The sequence below is a fragment of the Nomascus leucogenys genome, chromosome 15 (genome assembly GCF_006542625.1).
Source record: "Nomascus leucogenys isolate Asia chromosome 15, Asia_NLE_v1, whole genome shotgun sequence".
NCBI lineage: Eukaryota > Metazoa > Chordata > Mammalia > Primates > Hylobatidae > Nomascus > Nomascus leucogenys.
In genome coordinates, this window is record NC_044395.1 from 47084504 (window position 1) to 47104772 (window position 20269).

Here is a 20269-nt window from a genome sequence, read left to right on the forward strand (position 1 = left end):
GTATTCTGGATTTTGGTCATTCTAATAGGTATGTAGAGGTATCTCATCATTTTAATTTGCATCTCTCTGATGTTATATAATGTGGATCATCTTTTCGTGCTTGTTTGCCATCTGTATATCTTCTTTGGTGAGGTATCTATTAAGATCTTTGGCACACTTTTTAAACTGGGTTGTTTGTTTTCTTATTATTGAATTTTAAGTGTTCTTTGTATATTTTGATAATAATCCTTTATCGATATGTCTTTTGCAAATGTTTTTTCCCAGTCTGTGGCTTATCTTCTCATGGTGTTCACAACGTCTTTTGCAGAGCTGAAGTTTTAATTTTAATGAAGTCCAGCTTATTAATTCCTTCTTTCATGGATAATGTCTCTGACATTGTATCTAAAAAGCCATCACCAAACCCAAGGTCATATAGACTTTTTCTCATGTTTCCTTTGAGGAGTTTTATAGTTTTGCATTTTACATTTGGGTCTCTGATTCATTTTCAGTTAATTTTTGTGAAGGGTATAAAGTCTATGACTAAATTTATTTATTTAAATGTGAATGCTTCCTTGTTTCAGGTCCATTTGTGACAAAGGCATTTTCTTCTTTGTATTGCTTTTGCTCTTTTGCCAAAGATCAATTGACTGTATTAATGTGGGTGGATTTCTGGGCTCTCTATTCTGTTCCATTAATCTATTTGTCTTTTCTTTTGCTAATACCATACATTCTTGATTACTATAACTTCATAATAAGTCCTGACTCTTCCCCTACCTCTAATTTGATTACTTGAAGGACTTTATAAATCCTTTAAATAACTTTCAGGCATTTTAGCATTCTAGTACTCTCTCACTTTCATTATTATTTTTTTTGTGTGTGAGTACCTTAGAACTCTAAGCCCTCTACATCTCATATTATGGGTTGTGGGAAATTATAGAGTTTTCTAGATTCTGGGCTATGTCTTCTTTTGAACCATTGTACTACACATATTGTGAACTGTAATAGTTTACTAAGCAATTTCAGATCACTTATCTCATTAAGCCTTTCGTTTCTGTCACCATCATTTTACAGAGAAGTAAATTAAGGCCCCTGAAAGGCAAATAATATGGCCAAGATCACAAATTTTCCAGCGACTTACCTGTTGTATTTTCAATACATTAAAATGTGGTGTTAATTCACACCTTATTTTGCCTACAAGCAAAGCTTGAGCAAGGGGGAAGATGTGATGGGCCCGTGCACATCTCACTTTCTCCTTCCTTACCCAACCTCCTCAAAATAATTTTTTATTATCCTAGCTTTGCCAAAATGAGTTCATCTTCACATCTCTAGTAATTTCCTAACACTGCTATTATTTATGTGAGCTCTAAGTCAGTTGAGCCCTTTGTTTATTGTGATTATTGTTTTCCTGAATTTTGTCCCATGAAGTGATTCCCAACACTTTTTCTGTTGGGTTAAGAATATTATGATTTAAATCTGTGGATTGTGAAAAATTTCTACTAGTTGAAAGTCTTTCAGTGGCCTATAATTTACCTTATGGGGTAGGGAAGTATGCAAGATATATATTAATAGCAGATTTGGAACTATGGAAGAGGTGAAAGATGTGGAATACCTAAAATATCAGAGAGGTACTCAAGCAAATAAATACCCATATCATTAGATGCATATTTATGTAAGTGTGTGTGTGTGTGTGTGTGTGTGTGTGTTAGGGGGAGGATGTGTGTGTGTGTGTGTGTGTGTTTGGGGAAGGATGTGTGTGTATGTGTGTGTTTCTCTTATCCCTGACTTACTAGGGTTGTTTCATTACAGCCTTTGAAAATTTGGTAAACTATCTATAGTTCAGTTTTTTGTGTCTTTAAAACTTCACCTTTCAATGTAATATTTCATTGCCCACATAGCTGTCAAAGTTTGGCCCTGTATTTACTTAGGGAGAGGAAGAACTGAGTCCTTGAGATAGAGCATATATGAAAATCCCACTAACTTGCCCCTGGTGTGATTCTGTAGGCGTGCATGTGGCTGCCCATCTGGTGAATGCCCTCAACTTCTCAGTGAATTACAGTGAAGATTTTGTTGAACTGAATGCAGCAAGATACCGAGATGAGGTGGGTGGTCTCTGTCTTCCCATTTTTTCTTTCACTTGTCATGAGATGACTAATGAGGGTCTGTGATTTTTCCCTGAAAATTTGTACCTTACTGTTCCTTTTGAGTGCTTTTAAAATGCAGTTGTCAAGTTGAGTTTTATTCCTTTTCAATAGAAAATATAAGTAATTACTATTTCATAGTCTCTCCTGCTGAAAGTGGGAGTTGGTAGAATGTCTACTTTTTTATACTGCAATGTTCAGATGGTTGCCACTCAGGTCTGCCTCTGACTCCCAGCAGCTTTTGTCTAATTCCTATCATTCAGCTGAGAGTGTCGACAGTGCCGTTACAGGGTAAAAGTACTTTATAACTCACATACTGGGATTTGGGGAAAAGGGAAGAAAAGTAGATTGATTATTTGTGAATCCTGGACAAATCAATTTATTTGACTTAAAAAATGTTAGTGAGTTTTCATGATTCATTCATTTAAAAACATTCCTCGAATTAAGTGATGTTGAATTCAATTCTGTAGCAGGCAATATCTAACGTAGAGTGCTTTTCTCCATGTGAAGCCATCCATGAAATGAAATTATATGTGCAAGGTGCAGGCCAGAGCCTGATGAACAGCACATGCTCAGCCAGTTAGATCTCTGTTGGTTGATGCTTTCATACAGTCCTCAGGCTGCCTTTGCTTCACAATGCCAAGACTACATAAAAAACGAACTGTTCTGTCCCATTCAATCAGCATCCCCCCACCCCCATTTTCCTGTTCTGCAGACTAAGTTTGGTAGTGACTTATTAACATCTTTTCCCATCTTCCCCACTCCTTTTTCTCCTCCACACATCACCAGAGTTTTCTAGGTTTAATACTGTTGTGATCATGTGTTTGACCTCCCTCTCAAAACAAAACAAAGGAAAAAGTAACAACAAATTCAGAAACAAGTCACAAAACCAAAATGGCCAGCAACTTTTGATATAGCCCTTGTCTCTACTAGTATTTTAAAAAATACCAACATGATTTAATTGGTCTTGGATGGGAGGCAGGCATTGATAATTTGTAAAAGTTTACCAGGCTTGTGGAGTGCATCCAGCACTGAGAACCACTGGAAAATTCCAGCTCCTTAGCAGGCCAGTGACAGCTCTTCACATGTAATTTCAGACCCAGCCTCCACTTCTGCCCATCTCACTTCCACCTGCTTCCCTTTCTTCTGCTGCCCTCTGCTCAAATCACTAGCTACTTGTTTCCTGCCTCTGTTACATTTTCTTTGTTTCTCTTTTCCTTCTTTTCTTTCCAGAATTCATGTCTTTAATAACTTCAATGGTTTTCTCATTTTAATGGAATAAACTTTTGCTTAAGTTCCAATATTTTTAGTGATTTCAAGATTTTCAGTTATTAAATTTATTTTCTTTGAAAAGTTATACATGCTCAATATAAAATATTTTAAAACTCTCAAGTAAACGAAGTTAAAAGTGAAAGCTTCTCCTCCAAAACAAGCCACAGTTTATTATGTTTTTTCTGATATTTTGAGTGGCATTTTATGGCATATATTCCTTGGCAATTTACTCGTTTCCATAAATATAGTTTTATAGCTTATTGTATCAACATATCTTAATCTATCTCATTCTCTCCATATGACTATGCCATAATTTATTTTTAGTCTTTTTCTTATTCAGACATTTAGGTTGATTCTAAGGTTTCGTTATGAACCACACTCCAGTAAATGTATTTCTTTGTCCACTTCTACACAGATCTGTAGTGGAATTTTGGTTTAACAGGTTGCACATTTTTAGTTTTGATGGACAGTGCCAAATTCCTTTTTAAAAAGTCTTCGTCTGTTTTCCCACTTCTAACTAATATTAGAATGCCTATTTCTACAACTCATCTCTGTTTTTTATTCCCAGTCTAAGGGATGAAAATGGCAACTCAGTGTTTTAAGTTAGTATTTCCCCTGCCTTTATTTCTTCTTGTATTCCTTCTTTCATGTCTCTCTTTATGCTTTTTTCTCTCTTTTTAATAAATATGTATTTAGCATCTAATAGGTACAAGGCAGTGCATTAGATGTAGATGAAAATAAGTGTATATATACTTATGTATTTAAATATTATGTAAATAAATATATGTGGCATATCTATTATATATAGATTATATTTTATATATTGATGTATTTATATATTGATTAGATATATATATATAAAATCAACACATATGTTATTTTGTGAAGCACTTTTGAAAAAGATGGTTTTGTGCCAATATACCCTATTGTTCTTCTTTTATGCTTTTACTCTGCATGGAAGGACTCACCCTCCAGCTTGTGACTGCTGCATTTCCTTGATAGCCCAGCTAAATCTGCCTCATCTTGCCACTGTGAAAACATCTCTCACTCTCATGTTTCATTTTCTTTCTCTAGCAAGATTAATTGTTCCATCTTCTGGGTTTTCTTAGGTATTTATTCCCATTTCTATTCATACCACTTTGTTCAGCCCATATTGTGTTTTTATGGGTTGTTTACATATTCAGTTTTCTTAGATCACCCTATAGCCATGTTTCTAATAGTTGGAATAGAAGTCAATTGAATTAAGCCAGGTGAGGAGCTATTCCTAAGCAAGTGGTCCTTATTCAAAGACCCCCAAATGACACTATATCAATTGTTTCCTTCTTAGTACATAGTCTGGCCTGACCCCAGATTCAATGGAAGCACACAGAAAGGAATTCAAAAGCTTGTGAAATATTAAGCACCACGGGGAAAAAAAATAAATCCACAAATCTAAAGGTAGAAGGGTGCTGACTATAACCATTAGAGCATAAGAGATGTAGTTTAACGGAAATCATACAATATTATGACAATATTAATGTTTCATATTTCCAAGTAGCAGAAACTGATCTTTGAGTATCCTCACCACTTTTCACTATATTTGAAACACAGAAAGCTCTCAATTAGTCTTCTTCATACTGAGCTTATAGTGTGCAAATCCCCTACATATTTTATTGGTTTTTAATTCTGTCTTCCCATCTTGTGATGCAGTTTCACAGTTTTGGTAGACAGAGTATATAATAATATTTTAACATCATGGCTAAGATACTGAGTTTCAAAATGGTCAACGATGGGCTTAAAACCAGTGCCACTAGCTTGTAGGTAACCATTAAGAATAATTTCTAGGCCGGGCGCAGTGGCTCATGCTTGTAATCCCAGCACTTTGGGAGGCCGAGGCGGGCAGATCACGAGGTCGGCAGATCGAGACCACGGTGAAACCCCGTCTCTACTAAAAAATACAAAAAATTAGCCGAACGTGGTGGCGGGCGCCTGTAGTCCCAGCTACTCGGAGAGGCTGAGGCAGGAGAATGGCGTGAACCCGAGAGGCGGAGCTTGCAGTGAGCCGAGATTGCGCCACTGTACTCCAGCCTGGGCGACACAGCGAGACTCTGTCTCAAAAAAAAAAAAAAAAAAAAAAAAGGAATAATTCCTAGGCCTTTTGAGTCATCCAGTATTTTGCCTCAGATGGATAGATTTCTCTGAATTGGGTTTTTACTTGTTGTAATCTCCTCTAGCATTGTGAAAATGTTATGAAACTTAATTGAGTCTTTCTCACTTCCGCTGGATGAACAGTATTTTGCATGACAAATATGTGGTTTGTAGATCCTGCATACTCTTTATAGAATTATATATCATCAGTACTTTAGTTTTTAATCATTTATTTTTTTTTCTTTTTCTCAGGATCCTAGAAAACTTCTCTTCACCACTGGTAAGTTGTTATTCTTAGCCTTTTCTTTAGGTTTAGGAACATCTTTAAAAGTAGGCATTATCGGGCTGGGCACGGTGGCTCATGCCTGTAATCCCAGCACTTTGGGAGGCCGAGGCAGGCGGATCACCTGAGGTCAGGAGCTTGAAACCAGCCTGATCAACATGATGAAACCCCATCTCTACTAAAAATACAAAAAATTAGCCGGGCATGGTGGGTGGTGAGTGCCTGTAATCCCAGCTACTTAGGAGGCTGAGGCAGGAGAATCACTTGAACCCAGGAGGCAGAAATTGCAGTGAGCTGAGATAGCGCCACTGCACTCCAGCCTGGGTGTGACAGAGTGAGACTCCGCCTAAAAAATAAAAATTAAAAAAAAAATAAAACTAAGCATTATCAAATTATACAACAATTAGATATATGTTACAAATATAACATATGGACAATTTGCATATAAGAATAAATATTTGGAGTTAAAGGATAAGGTTGCAATGAGAACAGAGACAATGCAAACATTGGGATGTGAATAAATGGAGAGTAAAAATAAGCAAATACATTTCACTGTCGTATATTCTTCCTATCAAAACAATGTAACCACCTTCTTATTGAGGGCCTGCTTTGTGCCTGCTGCTGTGGCAAGTGCTGTAGGAGATAATGCATGTTTAACAGGCTCCTGCCCTCAAGGTATTGGAAAGGAACACCAAGCACTGTGGGTATCCGTGGAATTCTTATAATTCAGTAATTTAATGCAACTTTTTATAATCTTAAAATATACAACAAAGAGGAGAAACAGTCATTAAAATAAGTTATTTCTTTGAAATGTGTCTCCTATTTCATTTGTAATTTATTTTTCCTTTTCAAGCTTATAGTCCATGAAATCTCAGTCTAGACTATTAATTTGTTAAAGCATGTTTGAACATCTCAAAATTTCCCCTGATGTTAAACAATTTTTACTAAAAGTCTTCTTCTTCCCAACCTTAGATTTATAAAGATGAAAGAAGAAAGATGCGTTTGGGGAATTTTTAACACATATTTCAGGGACAAGGATGATTGCATAGTTGAGATGCTCTATCATAAATTGTTGGGTGTAATACCCAATTAAGTATTGGAATTGCACATGGGACTGAGGCACATTACCCTGGCAAATACATTGTTTTTCTTTTGAATCAATTTTATGATGAAACATCACAATAATTCTAGTGCTTTCCCCAGCCATGTCACAGCTATATATTTAGATTTATAAGATACATTTTACTTTTGTCTATAGATTTATAGTACTTGCCACTTGCAAAGTATTTCACAGTTTTCTCTTTAGGAACATAATTTAGTTTTGCTTTCAACTTTGCTCATTGAAAACATGTTTTCATTTAGGCCTGAAGAATTGGATGAGAGCAAAAGTACAGAAAAACAAAATCTTATGTATGAACCAATGTATTTTTTGGTTTACTGTTAATTCATTTAAGAGAGAGAAACAAAAGCTTTATTTAATATTATTTTCTAAAACATAAAGTTTAATTGAAGCCTTGGAACCTTTAAAATGCTTTGAAAAGTTTAGTTTACAAAGACACAAAGAGATTTGTTATGTGACTAAGATATCACATTAAGGCACTAATATTATACTAATATTACTAATATATTAATATATAATATTATTATATTATATATACTATATTATATATAATATAATCTATATATTATATATGGTATATATTATATAATCTATATATTATATATAGTATATATAATATATAATCTATATTATATATACTATATATAATAGATATACAATTATTATCTATAGTATATACATATGTATATATTATTATATATAGTAATAATATATTACTATATATACTAATATACTAATAATACTAATATTATTATACTAATAACTAATACTTCTTATAAGCAGGTAATCTCACTACCTAGCATGCAACCCCATCATCCTATGTCCTTTCTCAGAGGTCCCCATGAGTGGTGTTGGACTTAGTAGAGAAGACACTTAATACAAATTTCCTGGGCCTACCTTAGTGTGTCTCTGGGAGAGACTTGGCAAAGTGTTTTACTAACCTTCCCAGGTACCACGGGAGCTGCTGTCCTGTCATTACTGAACATCTCATCATACTCTTAAGCATACCGTCTCACTACTACCTGCCTTTTGTATTAGGCATTTATTGTAAGTAACCGAGAGATAATTTAAAGTATATGAGAGGATGTGCACAGGTTATGTATAAATACTTGAGCATTTTCAAACTTTGGTATCTGTGAGGGGTCCTGGAACCAATCGCATGGATATTGAAGGATAACTGTAAAAATACTGTGTTGTAGAATAGTTTATTTCCTTACATATACTGTCTTTTCCACTTGTAGGTGAGCTTCTCTTGGGTTGGGAAGGGTTACTTCTAGAGTATGCAGGGTCCTAGGTAAACATTTTTTTGTGGCCTCTGGCAATAAAAACAATTGGACTCACCCAATTCAGCAAATTAATACCATTTTGGTGGCCCATTCTCACATCATTTCAAGAAAAGAAATACTATGCTGGCCAGCAGGAGGCATCCACTTCCCAGGTCATCAGCCTGGAACTGGGCTCAGACACAGGGCTCCCTAAGCATGAGTCTGGAGCTCCTAAGGCATCTGTTTGTCCTCACTGAAGAATAGCAGGTGACAGTGCAAAGTAGAATCTAAGGATGGTAATAGGGCGAAAGACACCTTTTTCAATCAGTGAACTTAATCCAACTTTGTATCACTAATATTGACTAAAACTATTCCACAGCCGTCTCTCAATGTTCTCAGGCACAGCACTTAGGAAAGATTGCCTCAGCCTCCCAAGTAGCTGGGATTACAGGTGCCTGTCACTACACCCGGCTAATTTTTTTGTATTTTTTTTTTTTTAGTAGAGACAGAGTTTCACTATGTTGGCCAGGCTGGTCTTGAACTCCTGACCTCATGATCCACTTGCCTCAGCCTCCCAAAGTGCTCAGATTACAGGCATGAGCCACTGCGCCCAGCTGATAAAGAATATTTTTATTAGTTAATAGATTTCATGGATTTTTGTTTGTTTAATGTTACATAGAGTCTTCTATCTCTGTGTGTGGGAATTTTTTTCAATGGAATCTAGTATTGACAAATTAAGATTGTCTTGTAAAAAATAAAGTCTTTGGCTATACAAGTGACGTAAAATATAGTGGCTAAACTTACTATATAAGAAATGTTATAAACATTCCAATTAAGGATTTCTAAGGTAAGATTAATAGATTGAATTATTTAAACATTCATTTAAAAATGCTTACTATATATCTCCAAATTTGGTAGTAGCTTTTATGGTGAGAATAAAATGGATAATATCTAATTTTAATTTTAACAACCCTCAGAAGCAAATATAATTATGTTTCTAATTATGTTAGGAAAATAGGATAATGAATAGATAATGGTATATTTCTGACCACATCTGGGTATGGATGAAAATAATCTCTCAGGTTCATCTAGAAATTAGTGTCATGCAATTATTCATTTTAAAAGCTACTAGTTAATAAATTTGATATGCATAAATATAAAGCAATAAGAATAAACATGCAAACATGTATTTTGCTAAGGAAACAAGTATAGGTTTGGCTTCCTAACTTGAAGGACTAAAAAAATTCACAGGAGAATCAAGGTACTTCACTTGGACAAGTAACTTTGCCCAGTGAGATTAGACTAGCCCAGTGATTTTCAGCTGGTGTTTTCAGACTCTTGGAATGTGTTGTAGTAAGGCTAATATATTGGGACTTAGCTGTGCTGTCAACCAAGGCTAGCTTAGGGTGCCCTTTGATGTGCCCTGAAAGCACTCAATGCTTAGCTCTCTTTACAGCACTTAATGCCCTGCGTTGCAATTTCCTGCTTAACTTGTCCGTCTCCACCAGTGGACTGGGAATTTTTGTAGAGCAGAATTTATTTTATCTCTAGCATTTAACATCTAACAGTACACTGTATATGCCTACAAACTGTTCACTGAATGAATCAAAGTCATTTGTTTAACTCTTTTATTTGATGCATAGATCTTCTTGCAACATCCCAGATAATAGGTTAGCCAGCCTCCACTTGTTTGCTTCCAGTGGGCTTCTTAAGGTAGTTACCCCTGACTTTTTGATCACTCTGATTATAGTATGCTTTTTTGCCCTTGCTAATTGTAAGTTCTTCTTCATTGATCTGAAATCTATTACTTTATTAATTATATACTTTGGCCTTTTTTACTTTTGGGAAATAAGAAGGAAAAACAAATTCTTTAGATAAAAGAGATAACTTTATAAGTCTGAAAGAACATGGAAAATCATCAGATTTATTCTCCTTAGTTTGTAGATGATATTCAGTGAGATTGGAGTTTTGTCTGAGGGACAGTAACAAGAGTAAAATCCCAGACCATATACATCATTGGCTGGGTCATCTGGCCCTTCTACTTTATCCTCAAATAATTGAACTATTTTACTTCCTCTAAGTCTTCCCAATATATTTTCATGTTCTGACCTAAAAGGAATACTCTGGTCTAATAAGTTTAAGAAAATATTTAAGTTTAATCAGGCTTCTTGAATTTAATACTTCTCAGGGACTTTTATACATTAATGTATCCTGTGACTTTTTAAGGAATGGTTATAGTATTTTTAGTAATAGAAATTAATATTTCAAGGAATTAATTTTCAAATAATACACTTTGGAAATTGTGGATCTATTCTAAACATACTCCATTTTTCCAGGTGTTCTTTCAATGAAGTAATTTGCAGACATCCCATGACTAATCTTGGCATGTTCAAAACTATATAGGAAACTGTATGCAGACATAAAAGAATACTAATAAAGGCCCAATAAAATATTGGAAAGGCCCCTCTAACTATAATTTCACTCTGTGTAGCCATCTGGGATTCTATCATTTAGTTATTCATTTGGTCAAATAAAGGTTTTCTTTTTTAATACTTGAAAACAGTGAGACCAACCTCTTCTTTTTTCTCTCAAATTTATGAAATTATAATTGAAGTACACTAATTATACACGTGTAAATTATACAATTTGATTGGTTTTGATATATACATATATACACACACATACACAATAGTGGAACCATCATCAAAAGTTAGATGATAAATATTTTTATTATCACAGAAGATTTTTGTGCTCTTTTATAATGCATCTTGCCCTCTACCCCTCCTAGTAACTGATCTGCTTTCTATCACCGAAGAATAGTGTGAATTTTCTGGAATGTTATATATAGGGAATCATAGAATTTGTACTTCTTCAGGGCTGGGGTGGTTTAGCTTCCTTTATCCAGTCTAACAATTTTGTGATTCGTGTATATTGTTTCTTATCTATCAACACTTTATGGTTTTTTATTGCTGATTAATTTTCCAGGTACAGATAAGTACCACAATTGTTTATCCATTAATCTGTTGATGAAGATCAGAGTTGTTTATAGACTTTGACTGTTAAAAATAAGTAGCTATTAACATTCTTAAGTCTTTGCATGGATATATGTTTGTTTCTTTTGGGTAAACACTTGGAAGTGCAATGCCTGGGTTATTTTGCAGGCATGCTGTATTTCCAAAATAGTATATTTTTCATGCCGCTAGTTCTTTAGAGTGAACTAGGCTAGTTATCTTGCTCATCTCTTACAACTGGGAAGTAAGCACTCACTGTAGGAAATGGAAAAATCAATGGGAAAGGAAGTACTCTAGGAAGGAAGCATAGAGAAGAAATGATTTGGATTAGGTACATTAGGGAAGGGCACCTTTTGTTAGGCTTCTAAAACTGTCTACTGGGAAAGTGAGGAGGTGCGAGTACTCAAGTGCTGAGAACCCACAGACTAATTCTCTTATTTTTCATGTGGTGCTTTATAAGTGAAATTTGTTTCTACTGTACTGAGATTTCGAATGTTGTTATTTTCTAGTGATTCTAACTCTGGAATCCTAATGATACACACCTGTGTTGCTCTTACATCGCACACAAGGTGTCTGCTTCTGCTGGTGGCTCATAGTCCATGCCAGCCCTTCTATTTCATAGTAGGTTTCTTGACAAGGAAAGAAGCAGGGGAATGTCACTTTTCCAGATGGAATTGTCCCAATAGCTTTTCTTTGTAGTCTGATTTAAGATTATCTCAGATGGGGTATTCAGGACTTACTGTTGCTTGTGAGAGTAAACAAATATAACTTATTGACAGGATAGTTAATTTTGTAATAATACAATACTAAAGGAAACCGTTGACACTTTAGCTGTTTAGGATCTTGTTTTTCAGTTAGCTGTTCATTTTGGACATGCTATATGTGCTAATGTTGGATTTGTAGCAATCTATCCTGCCATTATAATTTTGACAATATATTTGCACATTTTCTTCATTAAAAAAAACAAATGTTATGCCATATCTGAAGCACTGATTTCAACATATTTTTCATACTAAGAAGAATGTCTGCAAGTATTTTTAAAACATCCACATTGTAGTTTATTCTAGAAATCTACACTTTTTGTTCTGTGTTTTGTGGTTTTTGAAAACACTTTAGGCTTTATTTTTTGTTTAAAATTATTCTAGATAGTGAAGCCTAAAAGCAGTTAATTGAAATTGAAACTGAAGGCACTACTTAGTTTCATAAGAGGGAGAGCATAAGGGAGATTTAGTACTATGGTGGCTAAAACCAAAACAGAAAGGGTGCTGAATGTTAACCCTGTCCTGTTGCATTAATTACTGACATTTAGTGTGTACCTTTAGAAGTAAGTACCTATTTGCCATTCTGAGTAGAATATTTGGGAATAAAAAAAAATGGAATCTTCTGTAAAATAGATAAAAGATCCTGATTGGTGTAAAAGACTTTGAAACTGTACTGATTTTAATAAGTTCTGGTGTTCTATACCACTGTAGAATGACTATAGTAAACAATAATGTATTATATGCTTTCAAATAGCTAGAAGAAGGACATTGAATGTTCCCAATACAAAGTAATAATAAATGTTTGAGATGATAGATGGATATGCTAATTACTCTGACCTGATCACTTTTACTTAATATGTATGGAAACATCACTATGTACTCCATTAATATGTACAATTATTATCTGTCAATTAAAAATTAATTTAAAAAATAAAAAAGTAAAAGGCTTGTTTGAGGGAGAGCATACAAGTAAATATGGGGTTTGAATTAGGCTTCCCACAGAACAGCACAGTATTTTGGATTCTAATGTAATCATTTTGTGTACTTTTTTCTCACTATGATTTAAGTAAAAAAGTACTTCTGTACATTTTTATAGTTCCTGGCCTGACAGGGGTCTGCATGGTAGTGGTGCTATTCCTCATGATCACAGCCTCTACATATGCAATAAGGTAAGTGTCAGAGTCAATTATTTTGATGTGTATATGTCAGGTTATTTAGAAAAAGTCTTGAGTAATCAAAGTGTTTAACCATTGTAGTGTCCTGGTTAATGGACTATTCTGGGGAAGTATAGCTGTTTCTATACATGACTTCTTTCTGAAAATTCTCTTTGTATTAGCAAATTTTCTGGATTGGTAAGAAATTGTGTATGGAGACTGCATCTGATGACCAAAAGAATTAGAGTTCTTCAAAATTTGAGTATCTTTCTGAAGGATAGTGTATGTCTATGGGACACAGGATTGAAATCAATGTGTACATACGGGGACCTTAGAAATTCCTAGGAATATGTGACTTAAAATTATTTTATTTTACTATTTTTTTTTAAGATTTGACATTGTGATTTTATTTATTTTTTATTATTATTCTTTAAGTTCTAGGGTACATGTGCACAACGTGCAGGTTTGTTACATATGTATACATGTGCCATGTTGGTGTGCTGCACCCATTAACTCGTCATTTACATTAGGTATATATCCTAATGCTATCCCTCCCCCTTCCCCCCACCCCACAACAGGCCCCAGTGTGTGATGTTTCCCTTCCTGTGTCCAAGTGTTCTCATTGTTCAATTCTCACCTATGAGTGAGAACATGCGGTGTTTGGTTTTTTGTCCTTGCGATAGTTTGCTGAGAATGATGGTTTCCAGCTTCATCCATGTCCCTACAAAGGACGTGAACTCATCCTTTTTTTTGGCTGCATAGTATTCCATGGTGTATATGTACCACATTTTCTTAATCCAGTCTATCATTGATGGACATTTGCATTGGTTCCAAGTCTTTGCTATTGTGAATAGTGCTGCAAAAAAACATATATGTGCATGTGCCTTTATAGCAGCATGATTTATAATCCTTTGGGTATATACTCAGTAATGGGATGGCTGGGTCAAATGGTATTTCTAGTTCTAGATCCCTGAGGAATCGCCACACTGACTTCCACAATGGTTGAATTAGTTTACAGTCTCACCAACAGTGTAAAAGTGTTCCTTTTTCTCCACATCCTCTCTAGCACCTGTTGTTTCCTGACTTTTTAATGATCACCATTCCAACTGGTGTGAGATGGTATCTCATTGTGGTTTTGATTTGCATTTCTCTGATGGCCAGTGATGATGAGCATTTTTTCATGCATCTGTTGGCTGCATAAATGTCTTCTTTTGAGAAGTGTCTGTTCATATCCTTTGCCCAGTTTTTGATGGAGTTGTTTGTTTTTTTCTTGTAAATTTGTTTGAGTTCTTTGTAGATTCTGGATATTAGCCCTTTATCAGATAGGTAGATTGCAAAAATGTTCTCCCATTCTGTAGGTTGCCTGTTCACTCTGATGGTAGTTTCTTTTGCTGTGCAGAAGCTCTTTAGTTTAATGAGATCCCATTTGTCAATTTTGGCTTTTGTTGCCATTGCTTTTGGTGTTTTAGACATGAAGTCCTTGCCCATGCCTATGTCCTGAATGGTATTGCCTAGGTTTTCTTCTAGGGTTTTTATGGTTTTAAGTCTAACATTTAAGACTTTAATCCATCTTGAATTAATTTTTGTATAAGGTGTAAGGAAGGGATCCAGTTTCAGCTTTCTCCATATGGCTAGCCAGTTTTCCCAGCATCATTTATTAAATAGGGAATTCTTTCCGCATTTCTTCTTTTTGTCAGGTTTGTCAAAGATCAGATGATTGTTGATGTGTGGTATTATTTCTGAGGGCTCTGTTCTGTTCCATTGGTCTATATCTCTGTTTTGGTAGCAGTACCATGCTGTTTTGGTTACCGTATCCTTGTAGTATAGTTTGAAGTCAGGTAGTATGATGCCTCCAGCTTTGTTCTTTTGGCTTAGGGTTGTCTTGGCAATGTGGGCTCTTTTTTGGTTCCATAGGTACTTTAAAGTAGTTTTTTCCAATTCTGTGAAGAAAGTCATTGGTAGCTTGATGGGGATGGCATTGAATCTATAAATTACCTTGGGCAATATGGCCATTTTCACAATATTGATTCTTCCTGTCCATGAGCATGGAATGTTCTTCCATTTGTTTGTATCCTCTTTTATTTCATTGAGCAGTGGTTTGTAGTTCTCCTTGAAGAGGTCCTTCAGATCCCTTGTAAGTTGGATTCCTAGGTATTTCATTCTCTTTGAAGCAATTGTGAATGGGAGTTCAGTCATGATTTGGCTCTCTGTCGGTTATTGGTGTATAAGAATGCTTGTGATTTTTGCACATTGATTTTGTATCCTGAGACTTTGCTGAAGTTGCTTATCAGCTTAAGGAGATTTTGGGCTGAGATGATGGGGTTTTCTAAATGTACAATCATGTCATCTGCAAACAGGGACAATTTGACTTCCTCTTTTCCTAATGGAATATCCTTTATTTCTTTCTCCTGCCTGATTGCCCTGGCCAGAACTTCCAACACTATGTTGAATAGGAGTGGTGAGAGAGGGCATCCCTGTCTTGTGCCTGTTTTCAAAGGGAATGCTTCCAGTTTTTGCCCATTCAGTATGATATTGGCTGTGGGTTTGTCATAAATAGCTCTTATTATTTTGAGATATGTCCCATCAATACCTAACTTATTGAGAGTTTTTAGCATGAAGGGCTGTTGAATTTTGTCAAAGGCCTTTTCTGCATCTATTGAGATAATCATGTGGTTTTTGTCTTTGGTCCTGTTTATATGCTGGATTACGTTTATTGATTTGCATACTTGGAACCAGCTTTGCATCCCAGGGATGAAGCCCACTTGGTCATGGTGGATAGCTTTTTGATGTGCTGCTGAATTTGGTTTGCCAGTATTTTATAGAGGATTTTTGCATCAATGTTCATCAGGGATATGGGTCTGAAATTCTCTTTTTTTGTTGTGTCTCTGCCAGGCTTTGGTATCAGGAAGACGCTGGCCTCATAAAATGAGTTAGGGAGGATTCCCTCTTTTTCTATTGATTGCAATAGTTTCAGAAGGAATGGTACCAGCTCCTCTTTGTACCTCAGATAGAATTTGGCTGTGAATCTGTCTGATCCCAGAATTTTTTTGGTTGGTAGGCTCTTAATTATTGTCTCAATTTCAGAGCCTGTTATTGGCCTATTTAGGGATTCCAGTTCTTCTTGGTTTAGTCTTGGGAGGGTGTATGTGTCCAGGAATTTATCCATTTCTTCTAGATTTTCTAGTTTATTTGCATAGAGGTGTTTATAGTATTCTCTGATGGTAGTTTGTATTTCTGTGGGATTGGTGGTGATATCCCCTTTATCATTTTTTATTGCATCTATTTGATTCTTCTCTCTTTTCTTCTTTATTAGTTTTGCTAGCAGTCTATCAATTTTGTTGATCTTTTCAAAAAACCAGCTCCTGCATACATTGATTTTTGGAAGGGTTTTTTGTATCTATCTCCTTCAGTTCAGCTCTGATCTTAGTTATTTCTTGCCTTCTGCTAGCTTTTGAATGTGTTTGCTCTTGCTTCTCTAGTTCTTTTAATCGTGATATTAGGGTCTCAATTTTAGATCTTTCCTGCTTTCTCTTGTGGGCATTTAGTGCTATAAATTTCTGTCTACACACTGCTTTAAATGTGTCCCAGAGATTCTGGTATGTTGTGTCTTTGTTCTCATTGGTTTCAAAGAACATCTTTATTTCTGCCTTCATTTCATTATGTACCCAGTAGTCATTCAGGAGCAGGTTGTTCAGTTTCCATGTAGTTGAGCAGTTTTGAGTGAGTTTCTTAATCCTGAGTTCTAGTTTGATTGCACTGTGGTCTGAGAGACAGTTTGTTATAATTTCTGTTCTTTTACATTTGCTGAGGAGTGCTTTACTGCCAACTATGTGGTCAATTTTGGAATAAGTGTGATGTGGTGCTGAGAAGACTGTATATTCTGTTGATTTGGGGTGGAGAGTTCTGTAGATATCTATTAGGTCCACTTGGTGCAGAGCTGAGTTCAATTCCTGGATATCTTTGTCAACTTTCTGTCTCATTGATCTGTCTAATGTTGACAGTGGGGTGTTAAAATCTCCCATTATTATTGTGTGGGAGTCTAAACAAAAAACTCCTGCCTTTTTTTTGTTTTCCATTTGCTTGGTAGATCTTCCTCCATCCCTTTATTTTGAGCCTATGTGCATCTCTGCATGTGAGATGGGTCTCCTGAATACAGCACACTGATGGGTCTTGACCCTTTATCCAATTTGCCAGTCTGTGTCTTTTAATTGGAGCATTTAGTCCATTTACATTTAAGGTTAATATTGTTGTGTGTGAATTTGATCCTGTCGTTATGATGTTAGCTGGTTATTTTGCTTGTTAGTTGATGCAGTTTCTTCCTAGCATCGATGGTCTTTACAATTTGGTGTGTTTTTGCAGTGGCTGGTACTGGTTGTTCCTTTTCATGTTTAGTGCTTCCTTCAGGAGCTCTTGTAGGGCAGGCCTGGTGGTGACAAAATCTCTCAGCATTTGCTTGTCTGTAAAGTATTTTATTTCTCCTTCAGTTATGAAGCTTAGTTTGGCTGGATATGAAATTCTGGGTTGAAAATTCTTTTCTTTAAGAATGTTGAATATTGGCCCCCACTCTCTTCTGGCTTGTAGAGTTTCTGCCAAGAGATCAGCTGTTAGTCTGATGGGCTTCCCTTTGTGGGTAACCCGACCTTTCTCTCTGGCTGCCCTTAACATTTGTTCCTTTATTTCAACTTTGGTGAATCTGACAATTATGTGTCTTGGAGTTGCTCTTCTCGAGGAGTATCTTTGTGGCATTCTCTGTATTTCCTGAATTTGAATGTTGGCCTGCCTTGCTAGATTGGGGAAGTTCTCCTGGATAATAACCTGCAGAGTGTTTTCCATCTTGGTTTCATTCTCCACATCACTTTCGGGTACACCAATCAGACATAGTTTTGGTCTTTTCATATAGTCCCATAATTCTTGGAGACTTTGTTCATTTCTTTTTATTCTTTTTTCTCTAAACTTCTCTTCTTGCTTCATTTCATTCATTTGATCTTCAATCACTGATACCCTTCTTCCAGTTGATCAAATAGGCTACTGAAGCTTGTCATTCATCATGTAGTTCTCATGCTGTGGTTTTCAGCTCCATCAGGTCATTTAAGGACTTCTCTACACTGGTTATTCTAGTTAGCCATTCGTCTAATTTTTTTGCAAGGTTTTTAACTTCTTTGCAATGGGTTCGAACTTCCTCCTTTAGCTTGGAGAAATTTGATCGTCTGAAGCCTTCTTCTCCCAACTCGTCAAATTCATTCTCCATCCAGCTTTGTTCCATTGCTATTGAGGAGCTGCGTTCCTTTGGAGTGGGAGAGGTGCTCTGATTTTTAGAATTTTCAGCTTTTCTGCTGTTTTTTCCCCATCTTTGTGGTTTTTTAAATCTACCTTTGGCCTTTGATGATGGTGATGTACAGATGGGATTTTGGTGTGGATGTCCTTTCTGTTTGTTAGTTTTCCTTCTAACAGTCAGGACCCTCAGCTGCAGGTCTGTTGGAGTTTACTGGAGGTCCACTCCAGACCCTGTTTCCCTAGGTATCAGCAGTGGAGGCTGCAGAACAGCCAATATTGCTGAACAGCAAATGTTGCTGCCTGATCGTTCCTCTGGAAGCTTCATCTCAGAGGGTTACCCAGCCGTATGGGGTGTCAGTCTGCCCCTACTGGGGAGTGCCTCCCAGTTAGGCTACTCAGGGGTCAGGGACCTACCTGAGGAGGCAGTCTGCCTGTTCTCAGATCTCAAATTCTGGGCTGGGAGAACCACTACTCTCTTCAAAGCTGTCAGACAGGGACATTTAAGTCTGCAGAAGTTTCTGCTGCCTTTTGTTTGGCTATGCCCTGCCCCCTGAGGTGGAGTCTACAGAGGCAGGCAGTCCTCCTTGAGCTGTTGTGGGCTCCACCCAATTTGAGCTTCCCTGCTCCTTTGTCTACCTACTCAAGCTTCAGCAATGGCGGGCGCCCCTCCCCCAGCCTCGATGCCACCTTGCAGTTCCATCTCAGACAGCTGTGCTATCAATGAGTGAGGCTCCATGGGTGTGGGACCCTCTGAGCCAGGTGTGGGATATAATCTCCTGGTGTGTAATTTGCTAAGACCATTGGAAAAGCACAGTATTAGGGTGGGAGTGACCTGATTTTCCAGGTGCTGCCTGTCACAGCTTCCCTTGGCTAGGAAAGGGAATTCCCTGACCTCTTGTGCTTTCTGGGTGAGGCGATGCCTCGCCCTGCTTCAGCTCATGTTCAGTGGGCTGCACCCACTGTCCTGCACCCACTGTCTGACAAGCCCTAGTGAGATGAACCCGGTTCCTCAGTTGGAAATGCAGAAATCTCCCATCTTCTGCGCCACTCATGCTGAGAGCTGTAGACTGGAGCTGTTCGTATTCGGCCATCTTGGAACCCTTGTTAAAATTATTTTAAAGCTATTTTCCTGATATGAGTTTGTCTTGCTGTAAATTAACATGACGGTCTATACAAAACTTTTGAGAAAGTGTTGGTTTGCATCTGCTAAAATAATAAATTATCTGCATTCATATTGATATAGTTAAGAGATTTTGAGCAAAATCAGATATACATTATCAGGAGCACTTTCACACGTCCTTTCTGATGGACATATTCAATTTTTCAGAATATTTATAGTGTTGATGCTTCTGAATAAACTTTTTAGTTAAAGAAAGCAAAAAAAGGAATGTAACACATATTTCCTCTAATCTTCAAGAATCTCCAATTGTTCTACTTGTTGAGATGTGAAGTTTAACAAAAACCCAGAAATATATATATATGTATATAAGCTTTGAAAGTAATTGCCAAATAATATACTTAAATGAAACTGTCTTTATATTTTTTAACCTTTGTGCGCACACATACACACACCCTAAAATTTTGCAAGTCTACTCACTACCCAAAGATTAATACTGTACATATGTAATGTATTTTTATAGATTAAATCCTTCTTGCTCTTCTTCACTAATTCCCCTCCTCCTACCCCTAAATCATTTTTTCTCTCTTATATAACTATGTATTTTACCAAAATAGGACCACATTAGAGTATTACTTTTAATTTGCTTTTTGCCTAAATTTATATTATGAACATTTTTTACATTAATAAATATTTTGTTGTTATTCTCTTTACTGATGGCACAGCACATTGCAATATAGGTCTTTATACATTATTTTCCCAGACCCA

At 36.3% G+C, this 20269-nt stretch overlaps 1 protein-coding gene across 6 annotated transcripts in view; it reads left to right on the forward strand.

The window, feature by feature from the left end:
* The window catches only part of NOX4 (NADPH oxidase 4), a 175299-nt gene that overhangs the window by 53950 nt on the left and 101080 nt on the right, over positions 1–20269 (forward strand). For all 6 annotated transcript variants that reach the window (XM_030828912.1, XM_030828913.1, XM_003254496.3 and 3 more), the window contains 3 exons: positions 1981–2078; positions 5769–5796; positions 13053–13125. In XM_030828912.1, the coding sequence (XP_030684772.1) occupies positions 1981–2078; positions 5769–5796; positions 13053–13125 (199 nt within the window). The remainder of the gene's footprint in view (positions 1–1980; positions 2079–5768; positions 5797–13052; positions 13126–20269) is intronic.